General features: G+C 36.5%; 1 protein-coding gene across 2 annotated transcripts in view; it reads right to left on the reverse strand.

Annotated features, from left to right (window-relative positions):
* Positions 1 to 6,105: 6,105 nt before the first annotated feature.
* The window catches only part of SEMA3A (semaphorin 3A), a 234,928-nt gene continuing 214,920 nt past the window's right edge, over positions 6,106 to 26,113 (reverse strand). For both annotated transcript variants that reach the window (XM_027639838.1, XM_027639839.1), the window contains 5 exons: positions 23,936 to 23,977; positions 18,363 to 18,520; positions 14,148 to 14,215; positions 10,183 to 10,325; positions 6,106 to 8,647 (listed from right to left, as the gene is read on the reverse strand). In XM_027639838.1, the coding sequence (XP_027495639.1) occupies positions 8,192 to 8,647; positions 10,183 to 10,325; positions 14,148 to 14,215; positions 18,363 to 18,520; positions 23,936 to 23,977 (867 nt within the window). In that variant the 3' untranslated portion in view covers positions 6,106 to 8,191. The remainder of the gene's footprint in view (positions 8,648 to 10,182; positions 10,326 to 14,147; positions 14,216 to 18,362; positions 18,521 to 23,935; positions 23,978 to 26,113) is intronic.

Raw genomic sequence — 26,113 nt, forward strand, 5'->3', positions numbered from 1 at the left:
AATTCATACCTTTCAGTGCCCTGACTGTTTGATAGATTCCAGTCAACAAAAACAGTGGCGAAGCACACAGCTTTATTTATTTGGGCGAGGATCTAGCTGAGTATACTGGTTAGCATTAACGACAAAAAAATACAACTTGTTGATTTCTAGAAGCACTGGCATGTTTATAAGAGTGGTGTGTGCACATATTTCATTAATAAAGGGAAATATGGGGGAAAATTCCACAGTGCTCTAACAGACCTAGATCAGTTCCGTCCTTAAATTTCAAATACCACAGAACAAAAAAAATCACTTCTCCTTAACTATCTAGTATGCAAAACAGCAGAAGCAGTCTTTTTTTTCTGTACTGGATATCAGACAACTGTTAAACTGGGGCAAGAGTTGAGTCTACATTAACTTCTTAGAAAACAACAATTAAAAATCAACTTTAATGAAGAGACTAAGGCAGGAAGCAAGAAAACATTCTACTCCAAGACTTACCTTAGGAACAGCAAAAGTGATTAAGTGATGAATAATTACACAAGAATGTGTTCAAGTTGATGTCTCATTCAGGACCTCTGATAAACACACAGATGTTTCAAAAACAAACACGAAGTCCAGCAAGGTAGGAAGCTTTCTGTTTTGCTCATCGAGCTTTACTCAGCTCATAATTTTTTTGCAGTGCAGTCAGCGAAGCAACCACCTGACATGGTTAAAGTTCTAACATTTTTTGGTTTGTTTTCAAAATGGAATTTTGATCATACTTTAGCAATTTTAAGTACTGTAAAATGATTTGTTGATTAAAAGCTGATATTTAAAATATTTAACCTGTAGTAAAATACCTTAGACAAAATTACTAAGCCCTAAAAATCGAGCTTTAGAATAAAAGTGCTGACAAAACACTAATGAAAAGAGTACCAGTGGCCCTACTATAATAATAAAATAACAAACAGAAGAGGAAAGTTAAGCCTTCTTCAGAGGATCTGGCACAGTTTGTCTGTTTGTTCTGGTTTATGGAGTTATTCAATGTGGTATTGTTCAGTGAAAGCAGAGTTTATAGGAATGCATTTTTTTCTGTGTAGGGCTACAAACTGATAAAAAAAGTGACATGTGAAACTAAAGGGCTTAAGGGACTGGTCATTGTAAAACATAGCTGAAATGGCTGTATTTCTTTTGTTTGTTCTTTTCCTCTCCTGCCCCCAGCTATAGCAAGAAATGAGAAGTTCAAGTCATATTTGATATTTACTTGATGTACTAGATCTAACAGAATTACCATAGTCTCTTTATCCTTTTCCCATGCAGAAACATGCATTTCCATTTCCTTCTGCATAAACGATCATAATTCATGTTAACACTGTTAACACACTTACAAGAAAAGCTGACCATGAAACTCACAGAGAAATGAATATAACATATTCTGATAAAACTTGAAAGTAATACAGGCTGCAGCGTTACCCCATGTGGAGAGGCGCAAAGAGGAGTTTTGTTCCCAGGGTAGACTATCAGATTTAATTCACACCAGGCTGTAAGGTGGAATGGCCTGAAAAAGTATTGGGCCTGTTCATGAAATTAGATTCATCCTTCAAAATCCATTCCAAGTGCCTCAGAGGCAGCTTGGTGGTACATGGTTGTGCATGGGCAGACACGGTAGGCTTGTGTATGGGGAGAAGGCCTAGATCCTTATTTTCATGAGGGCTTTTCTGCTCAAAGAAAAGGTGTTAGAACCCTGTGCACATTAATTCTGAGTAACTGTTTAGGTGTACATTTTACCCTTTTTTTTTCAGTGTCCACTAAACTAGGTCAGCCAAACTGGAACTGAGTTGTGCTGTTAAGGTACTGTTGGTTTTTCGTAGGCTTTCAGAAGGCAGGGAACTGACTCTAAATCTAGAAGATAAATGACCTTAGCTGATTGGAAGCAATTCAGGAAGGATGGTTTGAGCCTCCTTAGCTGCAAACACCAGGCTTCAGCTCACCTGACTGGAGATCCTAATGCCCCTGCCCACTTTAGAGCTCCTCCCACTCTGCCCACGGCCCAGGACCCTACTCCAGCCCCTGGGGCCAACCAGTGCTTGCCTCAGAGGCTGCAGGATGCCATCTCCTGCCCCACACAACTCTGCCCATGGGCCACACCAAGCCAGGTCCACCTGCACCCTGATGCTCAGCCCCCATCTCCAGGGATATGCTTGAAGCCTGGGGCTGGAGCTGCCCCAGCTGCCCCCTGGTCTGCCCTGTCCTGGATGCAGGGGGTAGGCTCCGGCTGTTAGGTCCTGCCCTGACACCCAAGGGACCCCTCACTACCCCTGGACCAGGAATTTGTCATCCCTTGTGACTCCCTGACAGATATCTTCTTGCATTATACCTCATAGTTCAATGAAGACATGCTTTTTGCTGCCCACTAAACCCTAATTTTATACCTGTGGATGAGAACAGGACATTTTTAGGTCTAGTACTAGCAGATGTGGCAAGAGTAGACTGCATACTAGTCTGACTGGAGTGCCTGGACACAAAGCAGCTCAGGGAGGGCTGGTCATCAGAAATGGGGTTCCCCATGTGTGTTGAAGAAGGCATTAGCCTTCAACATGGACTATAGAAACTATATAATGACCTTTCTGTAATATTGAGGCAAGAAGAAACCCATTTCCTGAAGGGGTGAAAAATTGCTAAGAGAGAAAGGGACTTTGCTCTCTTAATCTAAATGGAAGTTTTTCCATTTGGATATTGCTTCACCAGAGCTTTGGGATTTAGCTCAGATCATCCTGAAGTTCTCCAAAATGTCAACCTTTGATAAATTCCAGGACGAAAAGGTCTCAAATAAGGCCTGTTCTCCACAGCTTCCAGTTTTTCTATGAAGCTCCTCCAACCTTTCACATGAGTATTTATGGGGAGCAAAGAAGCTGGCTGGGTCACTAATACTCTGATCTACTTGTATCCTGTTACTCAGCATTCTAGAAAGAATAGTCCTTTTGTTTTATGCTTTGGAAAAAAACATAACTTTTCCTCCTATTAAATGGATGTTTGATGGGGAGCTCAGTGACTGTGACCTGTAAGGAAACAGAATAGTGTGTTTCAGTCTTTACAGAGGAAACATCTATAACAATTTATAGCTGAAGCTGCCAAACATATTCAGAGATGTACTAGAATTACACATAGAGCCTTAAATGCTTCAGAGAAAAGAGGATTTCGCCTCAGTGAAAGTTGTCTGTTTCAATGTATGTGTATATCTATCTATCTATCTAGGCATATATGCGTGAGAACAAATAGGCATTAAATCCCAAATGTTTCTTCTTTCTTCCTACTCAGTGTCAAAGGTTGCCCCTAGGCATTGTACACTACTGGCAATGTACAGAGTAGTAACAGAGGACACTCAGTTTAGCTGTGCTCTGAGGGGAATTCTAGCAAAGGACATAGCCTGGTGTCATTCAGAAACAAGGAACTTCCTCTGTGGGTATTTATAATCCATTCACTGGACACAGAAAAACAAAATTACTGTTTTTTCAGTTAGCAGATTCATGGCTTGCCATATTAATTTTGTCCTTCTTTTATTTGCAGGTATCTTTTGTAACCCACTGAGTTTCTTGGCTGCTGCTGCTGAGGGCTTATTTTAATTTTCAGAATACAGTAGTAACAATAAAATATCCTTACAACATTTTTTTGAACTGGACTTCTGTATCCTCGCTTTAGAGAAAGGAACATGGGTGAAAGATTAGTGACAAGTACTGCTGGAAGTTTCTCCAATTCTGTATTTGCCAAATGAAAATAATGATACTTTCTTTTCTCCGCTTCTTGTCTGTGTATTTTAACTTCATGCTTTCCAGGACAGCATTTGTCTTATTAGCTGTTTGCACAATGCTTAGTGCCTTGGCATATTATTTTTAGATAGAGCCCCTAAGCACTTTCAAACAGCTGCTAAGTTTACCTAAGGATACAAGGGCATATTGCTAACAGATAGAACCTGAATTATTCTACTTGCTGTCTGTGCAAGCCAGTTCCAAAAGAAAGCAGCATAGCTGTCCTAAGCCATTAGCATTGCACAGAATGAAAGTTCATCGAGTACAGCAACTTGCTCACATTCACATGGCTTCCAGGTTGATTTACAGTTTGGTTCATGGGTAGAGTGCAGGGTGGGAGTGTGTAAATGTATGGTTTTATCTGCACAAAAGCCCAGCAGCTGTGTCAAAAGACAGGCTGAACATAAGTTCATACCTTTCATTTCAGCCATTATTAGTTTGTAGTCTTCAAAAAAGAAACAAACCCTCCCATTAATTAAAATAGCCATCCTTCTGGTCTAATACACAGAGCTCATATACATTGATAGCATTATATTGGCAACAATGCACTCCATATGCTCATGAAGGTTACAGGGCACGTTTCCTTGTAAACAGTCAAGACAGCAAACTTCAAATATTTGGAAGAAATGTTTATTTAACAACTGAATACATGCTAAAAGAAATAATTTACAGCAGCAGTTTCATTACATTTTTTTTCTCTCCAGTTTTCTAGTTCCCATATGAATTGAAGTGATAAATACAGAAGCAGAATTATTTACTACCCAGTGAGAAATGCGTTTAAAGAATAAGCGCAAAACTTAGACACTGATATAGCAAATAAACCACCTTATCACCTGTGTGGCAAAATCTTGCATTTTAGTATTTTGCTGAACACACCGAAATGGAGTACCTCTAGATAACAGTACTTTACACTGTACCTCCTTATCTAGTCAAAAATATTTACATCTCTTTTGACTAATGTGTAGGTAGCAAAAACTGAACTATTAAACACATACCATTGATATTCACTAAATAATACATAAAAAGGAACAGTAAATGCGCATTCACATGCATTTAATTTAATTTTATTTTTTTTACATAGTAACTTTATTGGGTCATGAAGATTTAACTTTGTTCTGCAAAGACACACATTTTCTCAGTATGATGTTATAGTTTAACATAACCATACAGTTTTCAGGAGCCATTTAACAAATTCCCATTTCAGTGATCCGTGCAAGTGCAAAGTGTAGATGAGTAAGAATAAGATTAAATGTATTTTTGTTCCTTGCAGATGTATATCTTACAGCAAAACAAAATAGATTTTTCTGGTTATAAATGAAATCCTTTATTTCTCTCCAGCTTAAACACAACATTTTACTTACTTTTTCTAAAGTCTGTAACTAGAGGCTTAGAGGGTTTTATTGACAATTTACAGAAATACTGTTTTAATCTTTATTTTCAAACCTTATGGTGCTTTAAATGATAATAATGACACAAATGGGCATATGAATCTTACTGAAGCTGCAGGGCATCTTTCTATACATTAATTCCTCAAGGCCTATGTTTTTTGAAACAAAATTCATTTCACGTCAGTATTAAACATTGTTATAACTTGACCATAATATGAACCTAAACCCCAAAAATTTCCTTTGCTGGCTTGATCTTCTGACCTCTTCTTTATATAAGCAAATACAAAAGTCTTAAATCCTCATGTCAGTGAGGATTGGATTGAAGTTTGTAAGATCTGATCGTATCAATTGTCCAATGAGACTGCCAGGTTATGATAAAATCATTGCAACTTCTGTACTTTCTTCCCACAGATTATCTTTCTCAGTATAGAATTTGTTTCTTCTTCAGGCATTGCAAAAGAGGTTGGTTTTGGTTTGATTTTTTGCAGCAAGTTGCTATAGAACCAGTTGCTATGAGCATGGTAGAGAAAAAAGTTACATAGCAATTCCATTAACATGTAAAAAAAGAAACAAAGGCATTTAGGATCTATTGAAATCAATTTGTATTTTCCCCACTGAATTCTCTGAGGTTCATTTTAAAACTGTTTCCTTTTGTAAGGAAGAGGATTGTAGTAACTAGATGGTACAAAATAGCCCTACATAAAAGTCTAAAGAGTGTTCTGTGATTAAATAATTCAGTGACAACAATGCTCAGAAATTAATCATAAACTGAGCTGAAAAATTAATACTACTGTACATAAAAGCACACAGCTGAACATGTGTTTTAATCCATCCCTATTCAGCACATCATGAAAGAATGAGAATTTGACAACATATTGAAGTTCAGAAGAGTCAGGTTAAACATAAGAGAGACTTAAAGTTGCTTTAAAACTAAATTCCCAATTGCTTTCTTAAATCATGGCCATACAGCCTTGTCCTGGTCTATTCAATGATTTTTTCGCTAAAGAATTAAATGACAAAAAATCTTGCCAGTTCATCCCCTGCAAAGGATTCAAAGGGGACCAAAGTAACTGGGCTGTTAGTGAAAATCCAATTGCTATGGAGGCGAGAAGTCAAGACTTCGCTAAGCAGAGGGATACTTGAATTAGCAAGAGGCAAGGAGACTTGGGCATATTGTGAGAGAAGCTGTCACAGTAGTTGTATTATATTGTATCTGGTAAGCCTGATTGATAGTGTAGCAATAGATAAATTAAATAACCTAGTGTGAATAACAACAAAACAGATCAGTCATCAGTGCAGACACACTTTTATATAAAAGCTCCTTTAGCAAACTAAGGATTCTGTTCTAGTAATTTTCCCCACAATGACATTATTTGAAATTATGTCATTTACAGACTCTACCAAGATAAAATATGGGAGGCTGGAGAAAGATGATCTCAAAAGAACTGGACACCATAGAACTGGGGACCAAAGGCACATCTGTGCTGAGGTGAATAAATCCACTACTTATAACCCTAAACTGACACTTATGGTGCAAGTACATTATCTGGTTTACCCTGTTGCTCTCCTGTATACAGATTAAAACAGAAGTGCAGGAACAAATTATCTGTTAGTATAAACTAGTCTTAAGCTGAATTTCACCAATTGACTACTGCAGCAGATTTCACCCACAGATAAAACTGTCCCTCAGATCTTAAAATGGGGCTTTGAGGTTACTATTTAGTGCTGGTTCTTTGCATTTGGGTGATCTGGCCCACAGAAAGAATGGAGCACTGAGAATCAGTAGTGAGGACATATTTCTACCACAGAGCTGGGAACACAACTCCTTAAACTGAATATGAGCTTTGCTCATGGGTATATGACAGTTTATGAGCCACAGTATTTAAATATTAGCATTCACAAATATGAACCAAGAAAGCAAGAGTGTAATTAGTAGAGGATATTTTAATGCTACTTGTATTTTTTTAATTAAAAAAAAATATACAACTGAAAATCAATGCTCTCCTCTTCATTGGTTCAATCTATTAGGTATTAGACAAGTTGAATAATTTCAAATACCATACTTAGAAGAACAGAATGCAGAATACTTCCATGCTATACAGTGACTTTCATGTTAAAATAGCTTAGTTTTAAAATTGCTTTGAAGTTACATGTCATATAGATTACTGAGAGGGGAGGAGGTTAACTGCAGTGTGACTAGCTCCCCTAGAAGTTTTTCCAAACAAAAGAGTAAAGCAGCTCATAATTGGAAGTTGTCTTTTTTTTCCTCTAAACCAATAATTAGGAAGTACAATATTTCTAAGACAAAAAGCCTAATATATTTTAGAAAGGAGCTAATGTTTGCTGCATATTTTTCATGGTACATTTAAATTATAGTTTTAATAAAATACATCTTTAGATCAAAGCGGAAAGAAGTCATCAGTAGTAGGCCAGTGCACTCCACATTTTTTTTTTCTTCCAGATGATGGATGGCTTATGTTGTTCAGATTTCCACAATCAATCTCATTCAGTATTGTTTTTCCTCTTCTAGCACATATAAACAGGAGAACTGGTAGACAAAACGAACAAAATCCTTGTGTCCGATCACATGTTTAGATGTTCATCAGCTTAATGAGTTCATGCAGTTTTATATATAAGTCTAGAAATGGTAGTGCTGATGATGAAAGGTGGGGGTTGTTTTTCTTTTCTGTAAGATGACAGCATGAAATACAGCATTTTGTTTATATCTCTGGCAAAAGAGAAAGCAAAACTTGCCTGTTGAATACTTGTAGAACTTTTTGATCAGTAAGTTAGGTCCGGGTGAGTTATCATCCTTGAAACTCTGGTCTTTCTGATCTTAGAATCAGAGCAGAGAGGAAGGAATTGCTAGGAAAGTTAGAAACGGATTTTATTTAAACCTAGTGGAAATTGTTTGAACTTTCCACTCTTGTAAACATCCACATAATGCCATGAAAAAGTTCATGAATATTGCATTTTTTTCCAGTTATCTGTCTATACAAGTTTCTACTTGGATGAGGTTCCTAGAGGTAATGAAGCTCAGACACTCCGTGGTGCCCTCTCAAATTCATGGGTCCTCCTGTTCCTACCTTTTTTATTCTCCTGTAGGTGCTTCCACTTATTTGTGTTCACCTGCGCGTTGGCAGGCCTTTGCCGGCGCTGTTTGCGGTCTCTTTTCCAAACCTGCTCACAGAACTCATCCATTGTGTTGAGATTGGGGTGGTTGATTAACTGCATGAAGTCTCTGTACCAGATCTTTTGACTGGGGGTCATGCTGTTGGTAGCATCCTTGATCTTGGAGGCATCTCCATCCTCTTCTTTGTGGAGCAGCTCTTCCAGGTGGTCAGTATCAATCACTTCCAGGGTCACTTTGAGCAGAGTTTGCATGAATCCATGTTCCACAGCATGGCAGAAATAAACACCAGAGTCTCTCCGGTGGAGACTTCGTAGCAATAGGCCCTGTTCTGTCCGGATCATGTGATCACCCACTTTTATCTGTATTGGAAAAAAGTGGTAATTTCAATAGTTGTCTTTCATATACGTGCCCCATTATTCTCTAACCATACTAGCTCCTTAGTACCGCTCCTTTCAATGGTAAAACTTGGCCAAAAATTCACAAACTCACAAAAATGGAAAACCCTCTGCCATTCATCTGTAGTTATGAAAGCCTCAAGTACTCTGGGAAAACCAATGTACTGCAAAGACTTTGGGAAATTAGGAATTTACTCCTTAGTCCTTGCTGCTGCTGAACAAAGATCTGTATTAACTCTGTCAGATGGACTTGCTGGTAAGATTAGAGAAGACCCTAGCCTGTAATCAGCAGAGTCAGCATGGATCCATGTGGCTGTATTACTGAGGTCACATTTATCATCATCTTTTAGTCAAACCTAGATCCGTTTACAGGAAAGGTTCTCTGTCTTTCTATTGTTCCTTACTACAAAAGCCCTTATGCATAGAAGTGGATTCTGCATAAGTGGAAAATTTACAAAAAAAAACAATCAAAGGTTAAATCTGAAAATTTTAATATTCAAAAAGCAGCTTTTGAAAATAATGTATTTTTCTGAATTAATTCATGACATGTAACTATATTTCCTGAATGCACATGTGGATGCAGACAGAAAGGGAACAAACCTTTTTGCTGTTCTCTTCACCGAGAATAAATTCTTAATAATTTACTACTTAGGCAAGCAAAACAAAAATATTTAAAGGCGCTAATGTAACTATTTAGAACATGCTTTAAATACATATGTATTTAAAAATACTTCAATGCAAAAAACAAGGTTCCGTTTCCTAGCTTGACCTCTCTAACTACCAGAGCAGATTCTTCTCTTCAGATATGCATGACCTAGTTTGATACTAACATGACTTGAAAACCTGGACAATTATTAACATAAGAATGTTGGTGACAAGAGAAGGAGATAAATCAAGTATCAGCTTAGAGTAAAGCAAATAGGGATGGTCAGTATTTTTGCCCCTATGAATATTGTTTTTGATGCAAAAAAATGTACAGGTTTTCATATTCTTGTGTCCACTACAGTTCTCAACTCTTCATTCTGTCTCTGTCTTATGTGCAGTAAAGTCTTAGAGCATGGAGTACGTAGAATGCTTCTGATAGACTACGCTTCAGTCAAATAGTATAATTAAATGAGTGCAGTTAAACTTTTTCTCAAAGGCAATTTTAAGGCTTTTGTGCTATTCAAGTTCATATAATCCTTGTATGATGTTTTAGGCAACAAGATAGCATGCTAGCTTTTTATATTTCTGGTATCTCTAATGCAAAACAAGTGTGTTTTGCAGGGAGTCTGAGCAAGGAGAGGATATGAATGTTCCCTGCTGTAACAATCTGTAAAACCTATTGAGCGCTTACACTATTTTATGGTAATAAGAGTGATAATACGGTGAAGAACAATGGAAGTTATAAGATTGCAGAGAAATTCTGCTAAACTAAAATCATTCTGGGAAGGACTCAGATTGAAGTCTATCTTTATAGAGAAAATTAGTTGCATCCCTTTATTTTTTTTCTACTGTACCTCTTCTTTGCGATCGTCATTTTGCTTCTGGAATTGCCAGTAGACTACGGCACGCTGAGATTTTGGACTGCACTCAAGAAAAGTGCTGCTATTCTCTACTCCATAGATAATCTTTTCCTCCAGGGTGTGACCACTTGGGTTATCTGTACAGCATGGGAAAAAAAAAAAAAAAGAAAAAAAGAATTACAATTACTGAAAAAAATCCCACTTAATTGCTAAGTAAATTTTTTTGTTTGTTTAGAAATTGGGATCCCTTAAAGTGCTTAAAAATAAACACTTCAAAGAAAATTTCCCCATATCAGTATGCTATTTGGAAAATTTCCATCAACACCTCTATCTTCATAAGGATCCCTGGTAAGTTTTTAGTTTTTACTGTTTTTTTTTTTTTAATTGTATTTTAAATCCTAACAGCTGCTAACATCTCAATATGGGAAGTTAATGAATTTAATTGTGAAATTTTCTGTAAACCTCATTATTATTCATCAAGGAAAACATCTAGGACACGACAAGAATTTTTAATAGCAAACTGTATGCAATGAGAAAACTCAGGGTGTAGTTGTAGAATGTTTGTAATGATGCCTCCTGGGCTCTATGGTCATAATACTTTAGAGCAAAGTAATAAAACATGAGGCTATTTAAAAGTAGGATAATGTGTTTAGATTACATGGCACTGCAGTTTGCTGAAGCTGTTAATGACCAGAAATAATGTTTTTGAGGAAACGATCTTCAATTAATCATTTCCTCTCATACTGATATAATTTATGGAAATGTAATGAGGTTAATAAACCAGACATTATGGGAGGGGAAAAAGAAAGTTAAATAAATTACTTCCTTTTGTAACAACAATGTTTCAAGATATTCATCAACTTGCTGGAAATATCACATAGTTATAGGACTTATATGGTATTTGATTCTTCTCCAATACCACAGAGGCTGTAAGTTTCAGCTCTCCACCTTAGCTCTTTAAAATGCTGTTATTGAATTAAGGGGCCACTGAACAACAGTCCTGAAGAGCAGATGAGGAAGAAGGGCTTGGTAGGGTATTTAACACACTGTGTTGATCTCATGGGGTTTTCTGACTCTGCCATTCTTTCCATTTTCCACTTTTGAACTTTAGCACTGGAAATCTTTAAGGAAGAAGTTTCAATATGTTTTAACAGGAAAATTGTGTCTATTTAAAACCCCCTAAGTGAAATCCTCTGTCCACTTTTGTTTGCCTCCAACTGTGCCTTTATCATATTGGCCATGTTGTTTACCAAACACAGGCTGTTTACTAGATGACTGAGCCAAAGGTAAAAATAAAATTGAGCTCCTGATAAATATCCTTAAAGTACATAATTTCTGACATAACCAAAGAAGTATGAAAGGCCAAGTAGTTATACCAAGACAGCTTTGTAGATGAATCAATCTTACTATATAGTTTAACCCAGAGTGATTCTTTGAACTTTCCCTGGGATAAATCAGCTCAAAAAGGTGACTCTTCTATTACAAATTCTTAAAAAAAAAAAAAAAGAAAAAAAAATTGATTAACTTCTTGATAGCACGTGTGTGTTATGCTTAAAAAAGATTGTTCTTTAGCTGACACAAAGGTGTCCATGCTTTTAGATTTAAGCATTAATGTCTGGCCAAACATCTGTATAGCTAAGGATCCTCAGCTCCCTCTAATGTTGATGTGTAGTCATTTTATAACAGTTCTTATATATTTGCACCAAAGGGCAATGGAAAGAGCCATGTAAACCTTATTAAAAACATTAGTGCTTCAGATTGATCACAAAGTTGGTTTCTGCAATAGCTTTAAAAGTGAGATTTTTTCTTTTTTTATGTTTTTGTTGGAGAATCAACTGGCAGTTACTGCAAGTGAATGTGCAGACAAGTAGTAAATTATTGCTGGAGCTTATTTGTGGCTATAGGCAAACCCAATTCTTCATCTGTTGTCCAGAAAAGTACTAGTCATAACCAAGGAAAAAACTCAGCATAAGTTGGCATAGGAAGCTGGCATAGGTCATGCAGTCATCTGTAATCACACAATGTGTGATCATGTGTAAATGACATGTAAATATAGGAAAATGTAATAGATTTACAGGTCAATTAATTTAGAGAAAATTTATCTCAAGACCAGTCTAAACCATTCATTAACCATTTTGACACTGCATCCTGCAAGTCTAAGATCCAGAACTACATTCCCTCAGTATTTTTTGTAACCTACTGATACTTGCTCTTCTCATTTTGACAAAACTTTATCAGAGCTCCTTGTGATCAGGGGTGCCATCATTGTTGCAATGAAAAAAAATGCATTTCTGGATTACTGCAAAACTGTATTACTCTCTTCCCTTTGGACAGAACATATCTTTATCAGACAAATATACTTACCAAATATGGGAAGATATAAAAAAACCCAAAGTGTTTTTAAATGCTTTTTTCACCTATGAAAATAAAGAACAAACCTGCAGTTGTATAAAGCACAGCAGGCAATGGCTAGAAAACATTAAAATGAAAGACACGTGGTAGGCCAGGTCATATTTTTATTCATGAGTAACATGTCCAGATAGTAAAAAAGTAAAGCTAAGACACACTTCTGCTGGTATTAAAATCAACACTTAGTGCCTGATGAAATTTTCCTATTGGGAAACGTCATCTCAGCCTCAGTATCTGCACTGTATATGCATTACTTGATATGATGCAACATGAAATTTTTGAACTTTCTACTAGTGCCAATTGACTAGTTCAAATCTAAACCAGTTCTCATGAGTTCTCAAAATGTGACAACTACATTCTGACCACAATCTATTCATGCATTTTTACAAATCCTTTTGTCCTCTGAGTAACTTGGCCTGAGTTTGACAATCAAGAAGTAAAAAGAAAACCTATAGTAATGTTAGCTGTGAGTTTCAAATGATTGAAAGGAATATAGAGAAAACTATTCGTGAAATGTATTAGTGCTGAATTATAGCTGACACAGAAGTACAACTTTGGACTATTTATCATTTTTGTTATTACATGGACTGGAAGGACACAAGGATTTTGAGGTATCTCCATTTTCAGTCACCTCCTTATCCCAGAGATCTGTCCAGAGGTTTTACCCTTGAATTAACTCAGTTGGTTACAGCATAGTGTTAATAACACCAAGGTTGTGCATTTGATCCCCATATGGGCCATTCACTTATGAGCTGGACTCGATGATCCTTGTGGGTCCCTTTCAACTCAGAATATTCTGTGTGCATATAGACCTACGATCATAAAGATTCACTTTTTTCCAGCAGAGGGAAGTATTGCCTAAGTGTTCCCTCCATTTACAGCAAAAGGGACATTTTTAATCTTCTGAGTCAAGGTCTTCTGAAAAGTTTGGCAACAAACTAGCAACTGTGTGAAGTTTATCAGTCAAACTTAAGTCCAGAAAGGAATCTGATCAATACACTGTGAAAATGAAACATCTGACAAGAAACCAAACCAAAATACGTCCAAGAAAACCCATGCTGAAAGCATATGGGACAGGCCTACTGCAAGGAACATCCTGATCTTAACAGCTTTTAAGCGTGACACCTACAACAAAGGTCATTCCACATTTTGCCAAGGTAGTTACAAACACGTTTGCTTATTATCTTATGCAAACTATATAAAACAATATGTACATATTTCTTGTAATCCTGAAGGAGATACAAATCTTTTCTGATATAGTACTCCTAACCTGATGTTATAGTATTATCAGGTAAAAGAAGCAGGAAAATTAAAATGTTTAAAACTGTTAACTTGAGGAAAACAACAACAAAAAACCTCAAATATTCTTTAGTGTCTGATCCAGGCCATTGTAAGCTATCTAAATTGGGATTATGACGTATTATATTCATCTTTCACAGATGTTCAAGACAATTTCACCAACAAATCATTGACATGCTTCCTACTCTACTCATGCACAGTCTGTAAATTACATACAAATTAGTTGCACTTCAGTTGTGCCTATAACTCACCATGATGCTGCAGGTCTGAGCAGTGGGTAAGTGGGTCTCCATTTCGGATGTCTTGTCGTCTAGTACGCCTGCAAATATCACATTTGAAACCTGTTAGTGACCTTCTCAGTGGTCAGCACAGACATTTAGCGTGACTGAAGAGCAATGAGTGGAACATATATAATTACAGAAGTCAGAAGGGCATCTAAACTACACTAGGAAGGAAATCATATTGCTACTACTATATTCTGTGCATTGTCACGGTTTATAGAATCAGGCTTTACTCTTACAGATAAAGTCTTCAGAAACTGGTAAATACATATCTCTTGCACTGAGATGCTAAATAAAAAATAATATTCAATACTAAATATTAATATTAAAGATATACTACATAAAATATGATGTTTATTTTCACTGTATGGTCAATATTGATTACAGACAAATTCATTACTTGATTCATAGATACAGGATTGCTAAAGGATTAAAATATATATAGTACAGTTTAAAATGCATCAAAACCCATGAAGAAGCTACAGCTGTTCTGCAAGTACAGAATACTTTTAATATTGTGGCATATTTTAGATACATGAAATGTTAGGATGGGTGGCTTTCAAAGAATGCTGAAGGGTTGTATTTTCTACAAAACCTAAACTAAAATACATCGATCATTTCAGCTACTACAGATTTCACCAAAACATTTCTGAAAAAAACCTTTTACATAACTGTTGCAAATGGTTTTGTCTTTAGAATAAACAGAATAAAACACTTGAAAAGGAAGATTTTGAAATGCTGTTTATTCCACGTTTTGTAGCTTGAGTCTGAGTTCTACCTTTGATTGCATATCCTTTTAACATAGTATATTTTTTTCCCAGTTTGAATTCTATTGGTTCTTTTGAAAAACATATTGATCTGTGCTAAAAAAATGTATTTCAGAAAAGAGAGCTTTTATATACAGTTTTATTTTGCATGTGTTGTTCTCTCTTTGTCTGTTCCTATTTTTATTTAAATAGCTGTGACACGAAATTCAACTGAGCCAGAGAAAAGCTTTCACATAAAAAGAAAGAAAAAAAGAACAAGGCAAACAAAGATGTGTTTCAAGTGAGAGCACTTTACTTTAGGAATCGGAGAAAGCCTGAGGGCTTGCAAAATTAGAGGAGAACAAAGAGGATTAGGCTGCTGAACAATGCTGCGATTTCAGATTATGGGATCCAGCAACGGATATGCAAAAGTCAAGTAGCCTTGTAAAAAGCCCTGTTGGTCACTCCCTTGTGACAACAGCCCACATTTTTAAAAGCCATTGTTCTGCTGTACAGACCATCTCTCTTCTCTCCACCAGCCCTATTTGCAGGCTCTCACTAATAGCCCAGCATCAGCACATGCCAAGAGTTCTCACTGAGGCACAACTGCTCAGCTGACTCCTATTGCCTGAAAGATTTTAACCATATCTTTTTCCACTGAAAACTACTGGAATGTTAAACCTGAAATTAGTTACATGAAGTACAGCAACAGCTTTTTTTTTTTTGCTCATCTGCATTTTTTTCAAATTGAGATGACCAATTTTTTATATTTTTCTGAATAAGAACTTCTTTAAACTCATGATGTGTTTATCTTAGCACTCTTTAGTAATAAGGAATCTTCTGCTGATTGATACATGATTCAAAAATGTACTATTCATAATTTCCAATATCTCTATATTACTCATTACCACTGACAAAACCACACCCAAGACTTAAGGAATCATAAAATTTTGCTACTCCTTCCTAAATCTGGAAACATGTCATAGGATACTATTTGTAGGAAAAAAAGTCTGTGGAAAGAGTCATATTACTGTCAATGAAGTTTGGATGAGATGTTTAGTCAGAATCTCAGGAAAATGTTGCACATATCACAATCGTATCAAGATGATGATTTATGAAATATGAACCAGAACACATTTGTATGGGGTAAAGTGAAGTGGTCACACAACAGGAGCTCTGGACTGTCATTTATACTTGTAAAATACACAAAGAAAGAAAAGCAAATTAAAATCAAGGCTTATGAAAGCTTGTAAAAAAATTGAATAAAAATCAAATCAAAACAAAACAAAAACCTCAAACAAAACCCCAAAAGCAACTACTAGTAAAGCATCTGTACAATTGCCTCAGGACTCAGTTTTCCCAATACTTCTGGAGCCTAAAATTACAAGAATTTATTATTAGGAAAATGTTGACTTTTAAGCTGTTCCCAGTAATTCTGATTTTATCATAGAGATATTCCAAGATGGCTTGAGACAGTGGGTACAGCAGGTAAACCAAGCATCCTCTCCCCCAGTAACACAGACCATGACTCTTCTGCTGTTGCTGCCAAGGGAAAATTAGGGGGAAGTGGCAGAGACAGCAGATTTTTCTGAATGCATTTTTCAGATCCCAGCTCCCCAGGACTAACTTTTTCTTTCACAGTGGCCTTAAGAAGAGTGAATTCTGCACCCAAAGGTTTTTCTGTGGCTGTGCAACCCAGTTTAGCCCCAGTAACCCTGCCCCGTAATTCCTGTGAGAAGTCCCAGTCCCTTTACCCATGATGGCAACAGTGAGCTCAGTCTGCAGTGCATTAAGAGATTGATAAGGAAAAGACAAAGAGCCCTATTTCTTCCATCAATGTAAGCAGATGAATGACAGTTTATGTGCTCTACGGATCTTGAGATGGGCTGGGAGTAGGAATTGGTGCTAGTGAATGCTGAGAAAGAATGAGGTTCAGGGATAAAGAAGCATAGGAGAGTAGCAGAAAAGAGTAATTCAGTGATTCCTGACCTTACTGTCTCCTTCATCTCAGAGGCAGTACTCAAACATACTGATTTCTAATCCTAAAAACTTTCAGATCAAATCAAATTCTTAGAGTCTCCTTGAAAACCTCACTGTTTCCTCTCCCTTCAATCCTCCTCCAGAGAAGCTGCCGTGATACCACGAGAAATAAGAATTTAGTCCACGCAGCTGAGAAAATTTGACTGGGTCTTCTTTTGGGATGGATTCCGTTTCTCCTTTTCAATTATTTTCACACAATTTCATAAAAAGCTTGTCTCAGATCAACTCTGTTTCCTGGTGCAAAAAACAGAACCCGATGTTCCACGAGAAGCTTTTATTTTTGTAATCTTTTCTTTTTTTAGGATACATTGTAATGTAAACCTTGAAATTTTAATCCCCTCCATCTGAAAAGTCTGTGACACAAAGTCAACTTCCCACTCTTTACCACATTTCATCTGCCTCAACAACTGATCTAAACCCCTGGAATATGGAGTCCTGACATTCCCAGCTTAGTATTTGCTACCGTTAATTTTATCTACATAGACCCTTACGTATCTAAACCTTTGGATTCCTTTTTTCTTCCTAAATAGATGATGTCTGGCATATTCAATTTAATGTGAGTACTTTTTAAATCATTTTGACCAATTTATCATGGGAATCTCAACACTACACCAATGTCTGCTTCTATTTTCAAGTGATTACCTTTTCAGTGATACCTAATTTCTACTTCAGCAGCTGAGCTCTTCAGTAACAAGCTTGTATACTTTTAGAGAAAGAGTTTCAGAGATAAAGGTAGGCAAAGAAAATATTATTTTAAACTTTCATATCAGGCAACTAGACTTGTGATTTTTTTATAAAATTGGTATTTTTGACTTGTGGAGTCGGTTTTCCCTTAATGTTTGCATTGCAAAGCCTTCAGTATCACTACAGACCGAGTGTAAAAGCGGTTGTGCTGATCTGGTAGCACTTGGACACACATCAACACATGCAAGCTACACTTTTGAATAATAACAACAATGTTATATATCACCAAAAAAGTTTCTATTTATGTCCAAACAGTTTATAGATATTTCTTTTGAATGAGAATTCATGAAAATGCAGAATAATTTACTTGGGCAAGTAGAGATTCTATTTTGATTTCAAGCCCCCTTCTAAAGATAGAGAAAAGGAGTTCTTTTTCTTTTTTCTGTTTATAAATGGATATAAAGTTATGAATCCATTTCAAAGAGAACTCCTATATGAATGTTTCCTTACAGGAGCTTTTTAAGCCAGCCCAAGAAGTAGCAGTGGTCACTTTAAATTGACCAAGACTTCATACTACATGCAACTCTCACAACAATGTTTTCTTTGGAGGAGAAAGGGCTCCAGTTAACCATCCCATGAAAAATCTCCAAAGCCCTCTGGTCATATTGAGACCATCAGTTCAAACAAACAGCAAACCATCCAAAACTGTCCCTACCTCTTAGCAGTGGGGAAGTAACGTGAACAAGATGAACCATCCCAAGCACAGTAAGGGTCTCTTGCAAGGCAACACTCAGCACATGCTTTTCCATACACATCACAGCGGTGCAAAGGAAGCTGTGAAACTCCAGTGGCTGAGCCAATGTAGAGCTGTTGCTGTTATAAAAGTTAAAAAAAAAAAAAAGAAAAAACAGTTAAAAAAATATTGCAAATTACATTTTTTTTTTCTAGGAAAGCATAAAAAAGTTATATAATCGTATGCTAGGGCCATTACAAACACAATAAAGGATCATGATCCTGATGTACACTAGAGGAATGAGAACAGAATTGTCCCCAGGGTAAAAGAAAATCAAATAGGAAAAACTTAATTTTAGCATGAAGCTCTCGGTCACTTCTCTAAACAGTAAAAAAATTAAAGTACTCTTCAATTTTTTCTTTTTCATTCAGATCCCCGCACTGGAAAAGCACCACAGTCAGTGAGAGAACACAATGGAGAATATACTTTTGAATATAAACCAGAAGCAAAACTTCAACATAGATTTCCTAAGTATGACCTTGATTTATGTATATGAGGGGGAAACCTGAAGTAAATTACTTCAGACTGATGCTAAGATATTTCAGTTTGGAAGTGCTGCCATGCATGCATGTCTTTGCATGTCTGATAATTCTGGCGTTTTGTACTCTTTTCTGAGGGTCACATACTCTAACTGGAACCTATCTTTAATGAGGGGAGAGGTTTTATTTTATTTTGGATAAAACCCAGTGTTGAGTAGAAGATGAAGTTCAAAGGCAGAAGTAAATAAAAAACAATGCATACAAAATGAATTACAGCCTCACATGGCATCACAATAGAATATCTTGTCTCTCTCAGTTTCCTCTCTGATATCAAATTCATGTGGTCCACTAGGAAAGTTGGTCCCCAGAGGGATATGAGAAAACTGAACTTCTGATCCCATGTGAAAGTCCAAACAGAGATATTTCAGATTATTACAAACAAAATAAGTATGGGTGAGATGCAAAACTAGGGAAAACAAAATATATAAACAAAATTCAATGGCACACCCCTTCTGTTTTGGAAACACTGACATTTTTCTATCCAAAGCTTAAACTCTGTCACCCAGCACCCATGCTGGAGCGATGAATACCTTTCTTTTGAAGGTCCCACTCCAAGCAGTCCCACCGAGAAAATACAAATTTGTATTCATTTTCCTTTCTTGGAAAATATAAACTGAAAAACAGGATTTCAAGAAATGTTTTCAAAATTCTTCATCTCCTGCACTGTGATGTCCCAGAGGCACTATTTCCAGGGAATTCAGGGATGGAAGACGGCTGAGGTCACCTACCTACTAGAAATTATGAGCACTGGATACCAGGAGACAGCAACACCAAAAACACTCATAAAAGGTGTTGCATTAACTTCATTCAGAGACAGCAGCTTGGCAGTTTATACAGACATATTAATTGTAACAGAAACATCCCGTGCATTTATATAAACACTTGTATTTTCTCAAGGAAAATATGACAAGGAAATCACCCATAGGAAAATTTACTGGTAAATTGAAAAGTAAACCCTTTCTAAGCAGCTGTTTCCATCTATTATAGTTTCATAGCTGGGTTGTAAACCCACATTCTCCAGGCAAAAACCTCTGACCACAGAGAGCTCTACACAAAGCCTTAGCTGCACATACCAGTCCCAGTTAGTGTTGTAGCCTTGAGAAGAGATAACAGGCAACAGACATGATAAGCTGATTCTCTCTAACTTAAGTCACTTAATCAAGTATCCACCTTAGGGCTATGTCTTGCAGTAAAAAGAGCAGCAATTCAAATCTTAGGTGACCTAACTGCTTCTCAAGGGATGTCTCTTCTCTTTACTGATTAAAGAGGTAGCAGAGGTCAAATTAGAGCTTCAGTTAAGTATCTTAAATGTCCAGATGGTATTGATCTGAGTCCTGTGTAATTGGGGCATTAATATCTGTATGAGCGTATACAAACGTGTGGTGCAACTAATATAAAAATCAACCCAGAGAATGCACAGGGGAAAATAAAGAATGGTGTAATGGTTTCCCATGGACCTCTGTAACCAATTTCATTTGGTAAAAAACCCTCCATGATTCCTAATAAATGTCTTTAGAATTAAAGAAAGAGCAGAAACATGTAAAAAAACCAACCAACCAACCAACCAAAAGAAACCCAAAAAAAACCAACGGAGGCCAAAATAGGGTTACTTAAAGACTGTATTCCTTTTAGATAAGTTCAGTCACTGAACGTCAGGATGTGTTTCAGGTGCTGTACAGTCTGAAGCTGCTGCCCTGTTTGCTGCTCTTCTGATCCCGCTTTTAGACTCCAGCTGGTGATAATTATTTTAGACATCAACAGTTCTTGCAGAAGTATTAGAACTCAAGAAAAACTGAAGAGACTAATTTTCTAAGCAATCCAGTGTTTTATGTTTGCCCCATGGTGCTGCCCAAAAAAGCAGTCTTTCCCAAGTCAGATAGAGATAACAGAATTCTCCATTTGGAATTAAAAAAAAAAAAAAAAAAAAGGAGAAAGAGATATGAAAAAAATGTAATGTTTAAAAGAAGAACTTAAGCAGAATTTTAAAAGGAACTTTAGGGAGCATGAGGCTCAAATCCCATTTAATTTAATTTTATGTCTTGGAATAGTCAGGAGGCTGTTTAAGTGATATATCTATTTTGAGATGGTCCTTTCTGTATTCCCAGTATGGACAGAAATGGTGATATTTGAAAAAAAATCAGTATTTTGTGAAATATATTATAAAAATAGTCACTAAGGTATTTCTGAAGGTCTCTGCCTTTACTTTTCTTGAAAATCTTATAGAGGAAAAGCAAAAGCTCTTCATAGCACTTCGTCAGACAAGGACTCGGCCTTGATCAGCTCAGGATCTTCTTGTCCTTTTCCCATTTTGCCAGAAACCCAATTGCTTTTTGAAACAAGAACATCACAAACCTGAACCTTAGAAAGAGATGAAAGCTTGCTCCACAAAACTTCACCTTTGCTTGAAAGCCAGGCCTGACTTTTTGGCCTGGTCCCACATTTCTAAATCAAGGAAAAAAATTATGGAGCTCCACTTGACAGGCTCAGGGCAAGGCAGTAGCTAGGGTGTCCCACAGAACTGGGACCTTAGGCAGCTGCAGGGTGTTGCAGTAGCTTAAGGATGCCATCCTCTGATGGTTTGTGTCTATTGCTAACCATGCATACACTGTTTAAGCGATAGGGCTAAACAAACCTAGGGCTCTAAACACAATTAGGAGAAATATGTAGCTTCAGTGAGAAAATACAGATGCAATTCCTGTGAGTTAATGACAGCAGAGTGGCAAAAGACTATCAAGGCCTAGTCTTGCACATAATGGCTAAATTCCCTTGCTCAAAGACACACTTGCTCGAGAGCCAAATCTATACTCAGAGAGAGAGACATGGGAGCCTTATAGCTTCACACAATTTAAAACTTAAGCTAAGTTCTGCTCCTGAAGAATTTGTAGATTTTGGTCTTTAGAAGAGTAATTTGCAACATAACAGATTGGCATGATGGGAAAAGAAGTAGCTTTGAACAATCAGAGTAGTAAAAACATTAAGAAATAAGGAGAAGCTTCCAGTACCATGTTTTTAATTGGATGAAAGATTTGTTAGTGAAAAACCGAAATGAAGTGATTGCTTTTAAGGCATTCAATAGAACATGCTGGTTTTAGTGTTTACATTTCATGCTCCTGCTTTCTACAATGCATAGAATTATCGTGCTGTTTATACAAAAACCGCCCTGCTTATCAGAACACAATGAGTAAAGTGTTTGAGTTTTAGAGCTAAAGGATTTTTAAATCATAAATGTAAAATGGAAACATGTTGCCGTATACTTATTTCATACATACTGCCAAAAGTTTGTCACCCTGTATCATGATTCTGTCATTTTTAGCCTGAGGCTGGTTGATTTTTCATGAGTTTTACTCTGCCTGAATAACTTGTGTTGTATGCTCTCTTTTAGCTTTAAACAATTTTAGCAGTGTAAATTTGTTTTCAGAAGACTCAGGGAAAATTGTAATCTCTCCTGAATAACTAAAGATGCTTTGAAAAAGAAGCTGTATGAAAATGTATGGTCAATTTTCACATATGATTGGTTGCTTTAAGGGAATGTACTTATAAAAATAATCCAAAGCAGAGTGTTTTGCTATGATGTGAACATATATACAACTTGACAGGTCTGTTTTTAAATATTCCAGTATGCAATAGTACCTTTTTTTTGGTCCTGCCATTTTTGTTGGTTTAGGTGGTAAAGTATCCTAGAAGAGTGTTCTCACCCCAAATTTTTTGTCAAACACGAATGCTTTCAGACAACTTTCCTAAATACAGTGAATTCAGAGTTAAGTATGCATAATTTGAAATGTAATACTAGGCTCTGTCCATTACAGAATGAATTTAACTTCTGTTTACTAATATATAGAGTGAGGTAGATGAATCAACTAAATCTAATTTATGACATGCACAAGTTTTAGTGCACCTAGTCCTGAAGTAATACCAATTCTCCTCTTTACTGACAATGGCATTAACAGAAAAGTTAATGAGTGTGAACAAGTTACTTATATTTACTAAATTAGGCTCCAAATCAGCACAAATGGGAAAAAGAAGAAAAAAAAATGTTGAATTTGACACTAAGTTTTATGCTCAGAGTCCTGAAGCAGGAAATGACAGTGGCTTGGTTCCATCCACTGAATTCCAGGCAAAACTGAAGATAGGCCTTTAATACCCACTTCATTCCTGGACTGCAACCCAATGTCCTTTGCACGACTATATAATTCATCAACTGCTTCACAAAGAAGCCTAATAATCATTCCCTATATTTGCTTAGAAATTCAGGAATCACCTTTACTGTAAGTCAGACAAAACTTCACCTCTATCCATCAAGAGGTTCAGTTCATTTTAGTTATGGTCTGGCCTTATAATACATACATTTTCTATAAGCAGTTAACTATTAGTGTACTCAATAGAAAGTAAGAAATATAAATTCTGGAGTCTTGAACCCATATCCAACCACATCACTGAACCAGAAGGGCAGAGAAAATTTCGACTGAAACAGATCTAAATCCTTTGTGAAAGCTGAATGACACACATCCAGGAATGGAACGGGCATAGGACAGAAAAGACAGGAGGATGTCTCATTTCCATCCTTTGCTTCTGCCATCTGCATTTGGTACCGTACTATTCCTACAGAAACTAGAACTAGTCCCATTAAGGCAAGGGACCAAGTTTGACCGCTCCTTTTCAACAGTTTCTCTGTCATGAAAACTTTCTATAACATGGAATTTATTTGGCTTTTTTTCTAGATAGCCACCAGACACCTGGTTAGTTTGTGTTTAGTTTCCACCTTACCAGTAACACAAACTAGACTTTTCCTTTCTCTGTTGCATGTCACATTTTCCTGAGAAACTACTGATGTTTATGTAAAGGGACGGGATGCTGCTGCTGCAATTAATATGTCTCTGCCGACTGCCAAGTTACTGTCTCTAAAAGACAGAGACCAATAAATATTTGAAAGTGATTTAACATTTGTGCACATAGTACCTGCTTTGTGGAAATCTTCATTGCTGAAATAACAGTGGGTTCCTAGGGAAAAATAGAGTTAAAATATAAAATGAGCTGTAAGCATAAAAATTCTATTACAATGCTATTTTCACAACCTAGAAACCCTGAAATTAAACTATGAACTCTTTTTGCAGTGGAATAATTTCTAGCTGTAAATGAATTAGAATGCACGTACATATCTGCATGTATCTTTGATTGCTGTACTGATTGTAGACATGTAATTTTCCATTATTATTACAGTTTCATTGTGATTATTTTGTCACTAGTTTCACATCTTGAAATTACTTTCTACACTTAATATTAAAACTCCATTGAAAGAACCTCCCAGGAAATATGAAAATAATAATGGCTATATTCATAGATACTATATATTAAGGGTGATAACACTGGAATAAGGAACGTCTTTTAACCATACCAAGGTGAAAACCCGATTCCTGTGAAATTTTATTCATAAGAACAAGTCTTAATCCCAAGAGTAATCTTGTTGACTGCACCACACTATTCTCTTACAAAGAATGTTACTCACATTTGCAGAACACACAACTGAAATGAGCACGAGGCTTTTTACTCCCTAGAATATCCATTATTTAATCAACTGTTACACCTTTTAGGTCCAGTTTCTTGGATGGATTTTAATCTTGAAAGTAAAAGTTCATAATTTGGTTACAAAGTGTGCAAGTCAATTTTGCATGAACTTTATTCCATCTAAATATCTGATATTGATCCCACCCATTATACTTTTCGTTATGTACATTAATAAAGTCCTTATTAAGTTTTTACACTTCTGTGGCTTTCAGCTTGGTTATCCTGAGAGAATTTGATATGGGTCAGTGGACAGTAAGCATGTGGACTTGCCACTGCAGGGGGTTTAACAGATCTTATATTAGAAAGCATCGATTAAGTGTAACTTTTGAATGGAAATTGAACACATTAGTTTGTTTGCTCAGCTGTTCAGATAAATATTGCACAAATGGGGTTAAGAGAGGCATTTGTTAACAATGTAACAGACAGAAAGACTTTCATCTTTGTGGAATTATAAATGAAAAGCACTGTACTCAGAACATTGTGGTTTAAGGATCAAAATACATTGTTCATGATGTACATGGACTCTTTAGCAACTAAAGAAAATTTACATTTGGATAAGGCACATGAAAAATCTTTTGCAAATTCCCTATTGAAAGATTCATATCTCACGCACGCAAATTCTCCTTATTCCACTGAAGTACATTAACGTCCTTTTTAAGGCTTAAAAACATGCCAAAGGAGATAAAAAAGCTTTCAAGTAAATCAGAGCACAAAAATCCTTTTGTGTAATGAAAAAATACACACATAAAGCAAAATACTAAATTTGAACTTGGCACTAACTATTCTGCTTCTGTAAAACCTTTCCGAAATAAAACTCACTCCATTTATTTTCCTTGTTTCCCTTTTTATTCTGTCTGATCTCCTTTAGTTTGGCACTTCTACTTGATTTAGGGAAGAGACTCATACATTATCAGCAATTGCCAAATTACTCTGCATTAATGTAATGACTTCTGGATGTATAAAAAAAAAAGAAAAAAAAAAAGAAAAAAAAAAAGGAAAAAGAAAGCCAGGATTCACAAATTACTTCTCTCATTTTACTCATTGTTTACTCATAGTTTCTACTTTCTGCCCTCAAAAAAAATGACCGCAGAAACAGAGACACCCATATTTCAGTTATATCTGGCACTCAAAACAAGATTGGGACCCGCAAAAGCTGGAAATAATAATAAAAATATTTATAAGCTCTGTTTAGATATGTTGTCTCTGTTCAGAAACCAAAGATGAAGGGATGGTAACTGAGTTTGATGAGGACATGGTGGCTGGGCCCCTCTGGCAGGTCCAGGACACAGTCCTTGTCAGCACATCTGGAGTGAGACCACACGACACGAGGCCCTCTGAGCATGCAAACATCATCTTTGTGCTGTCAGATTAACCTCGTGCTCCCAGCTAGGTATCAACCCCCCAAAAGCCTGGAGCCAGTGAAATGGTGCCATAAAACGGCACTGACAAGAAGAATAACCTGGGGAATGTAAATGATTCGTTGTTGTGTACAAAACACGAGACATTCCTGCGTTCTGTCTGGAAACTGTTTGAAAGGTTTGCTCAGCCTCGCCTCGCAGGAGTGCCTATGGG

The sequence above is a fragment of the Corapipo altera genome, unplaced genomic scaffold (genome assembly GCF_003945725.1).
Source record: "Corapipo altera isolate COAL_440 unplaced genomic scaffold, ASM394572v1 1b, whole genome shotgun sequence".
Lineage (NCBI taxonomy): Eukaryota > Metazoa > Chordata > Aves > Passeriformes > Pipridae > Corapipo > Corapipo altera.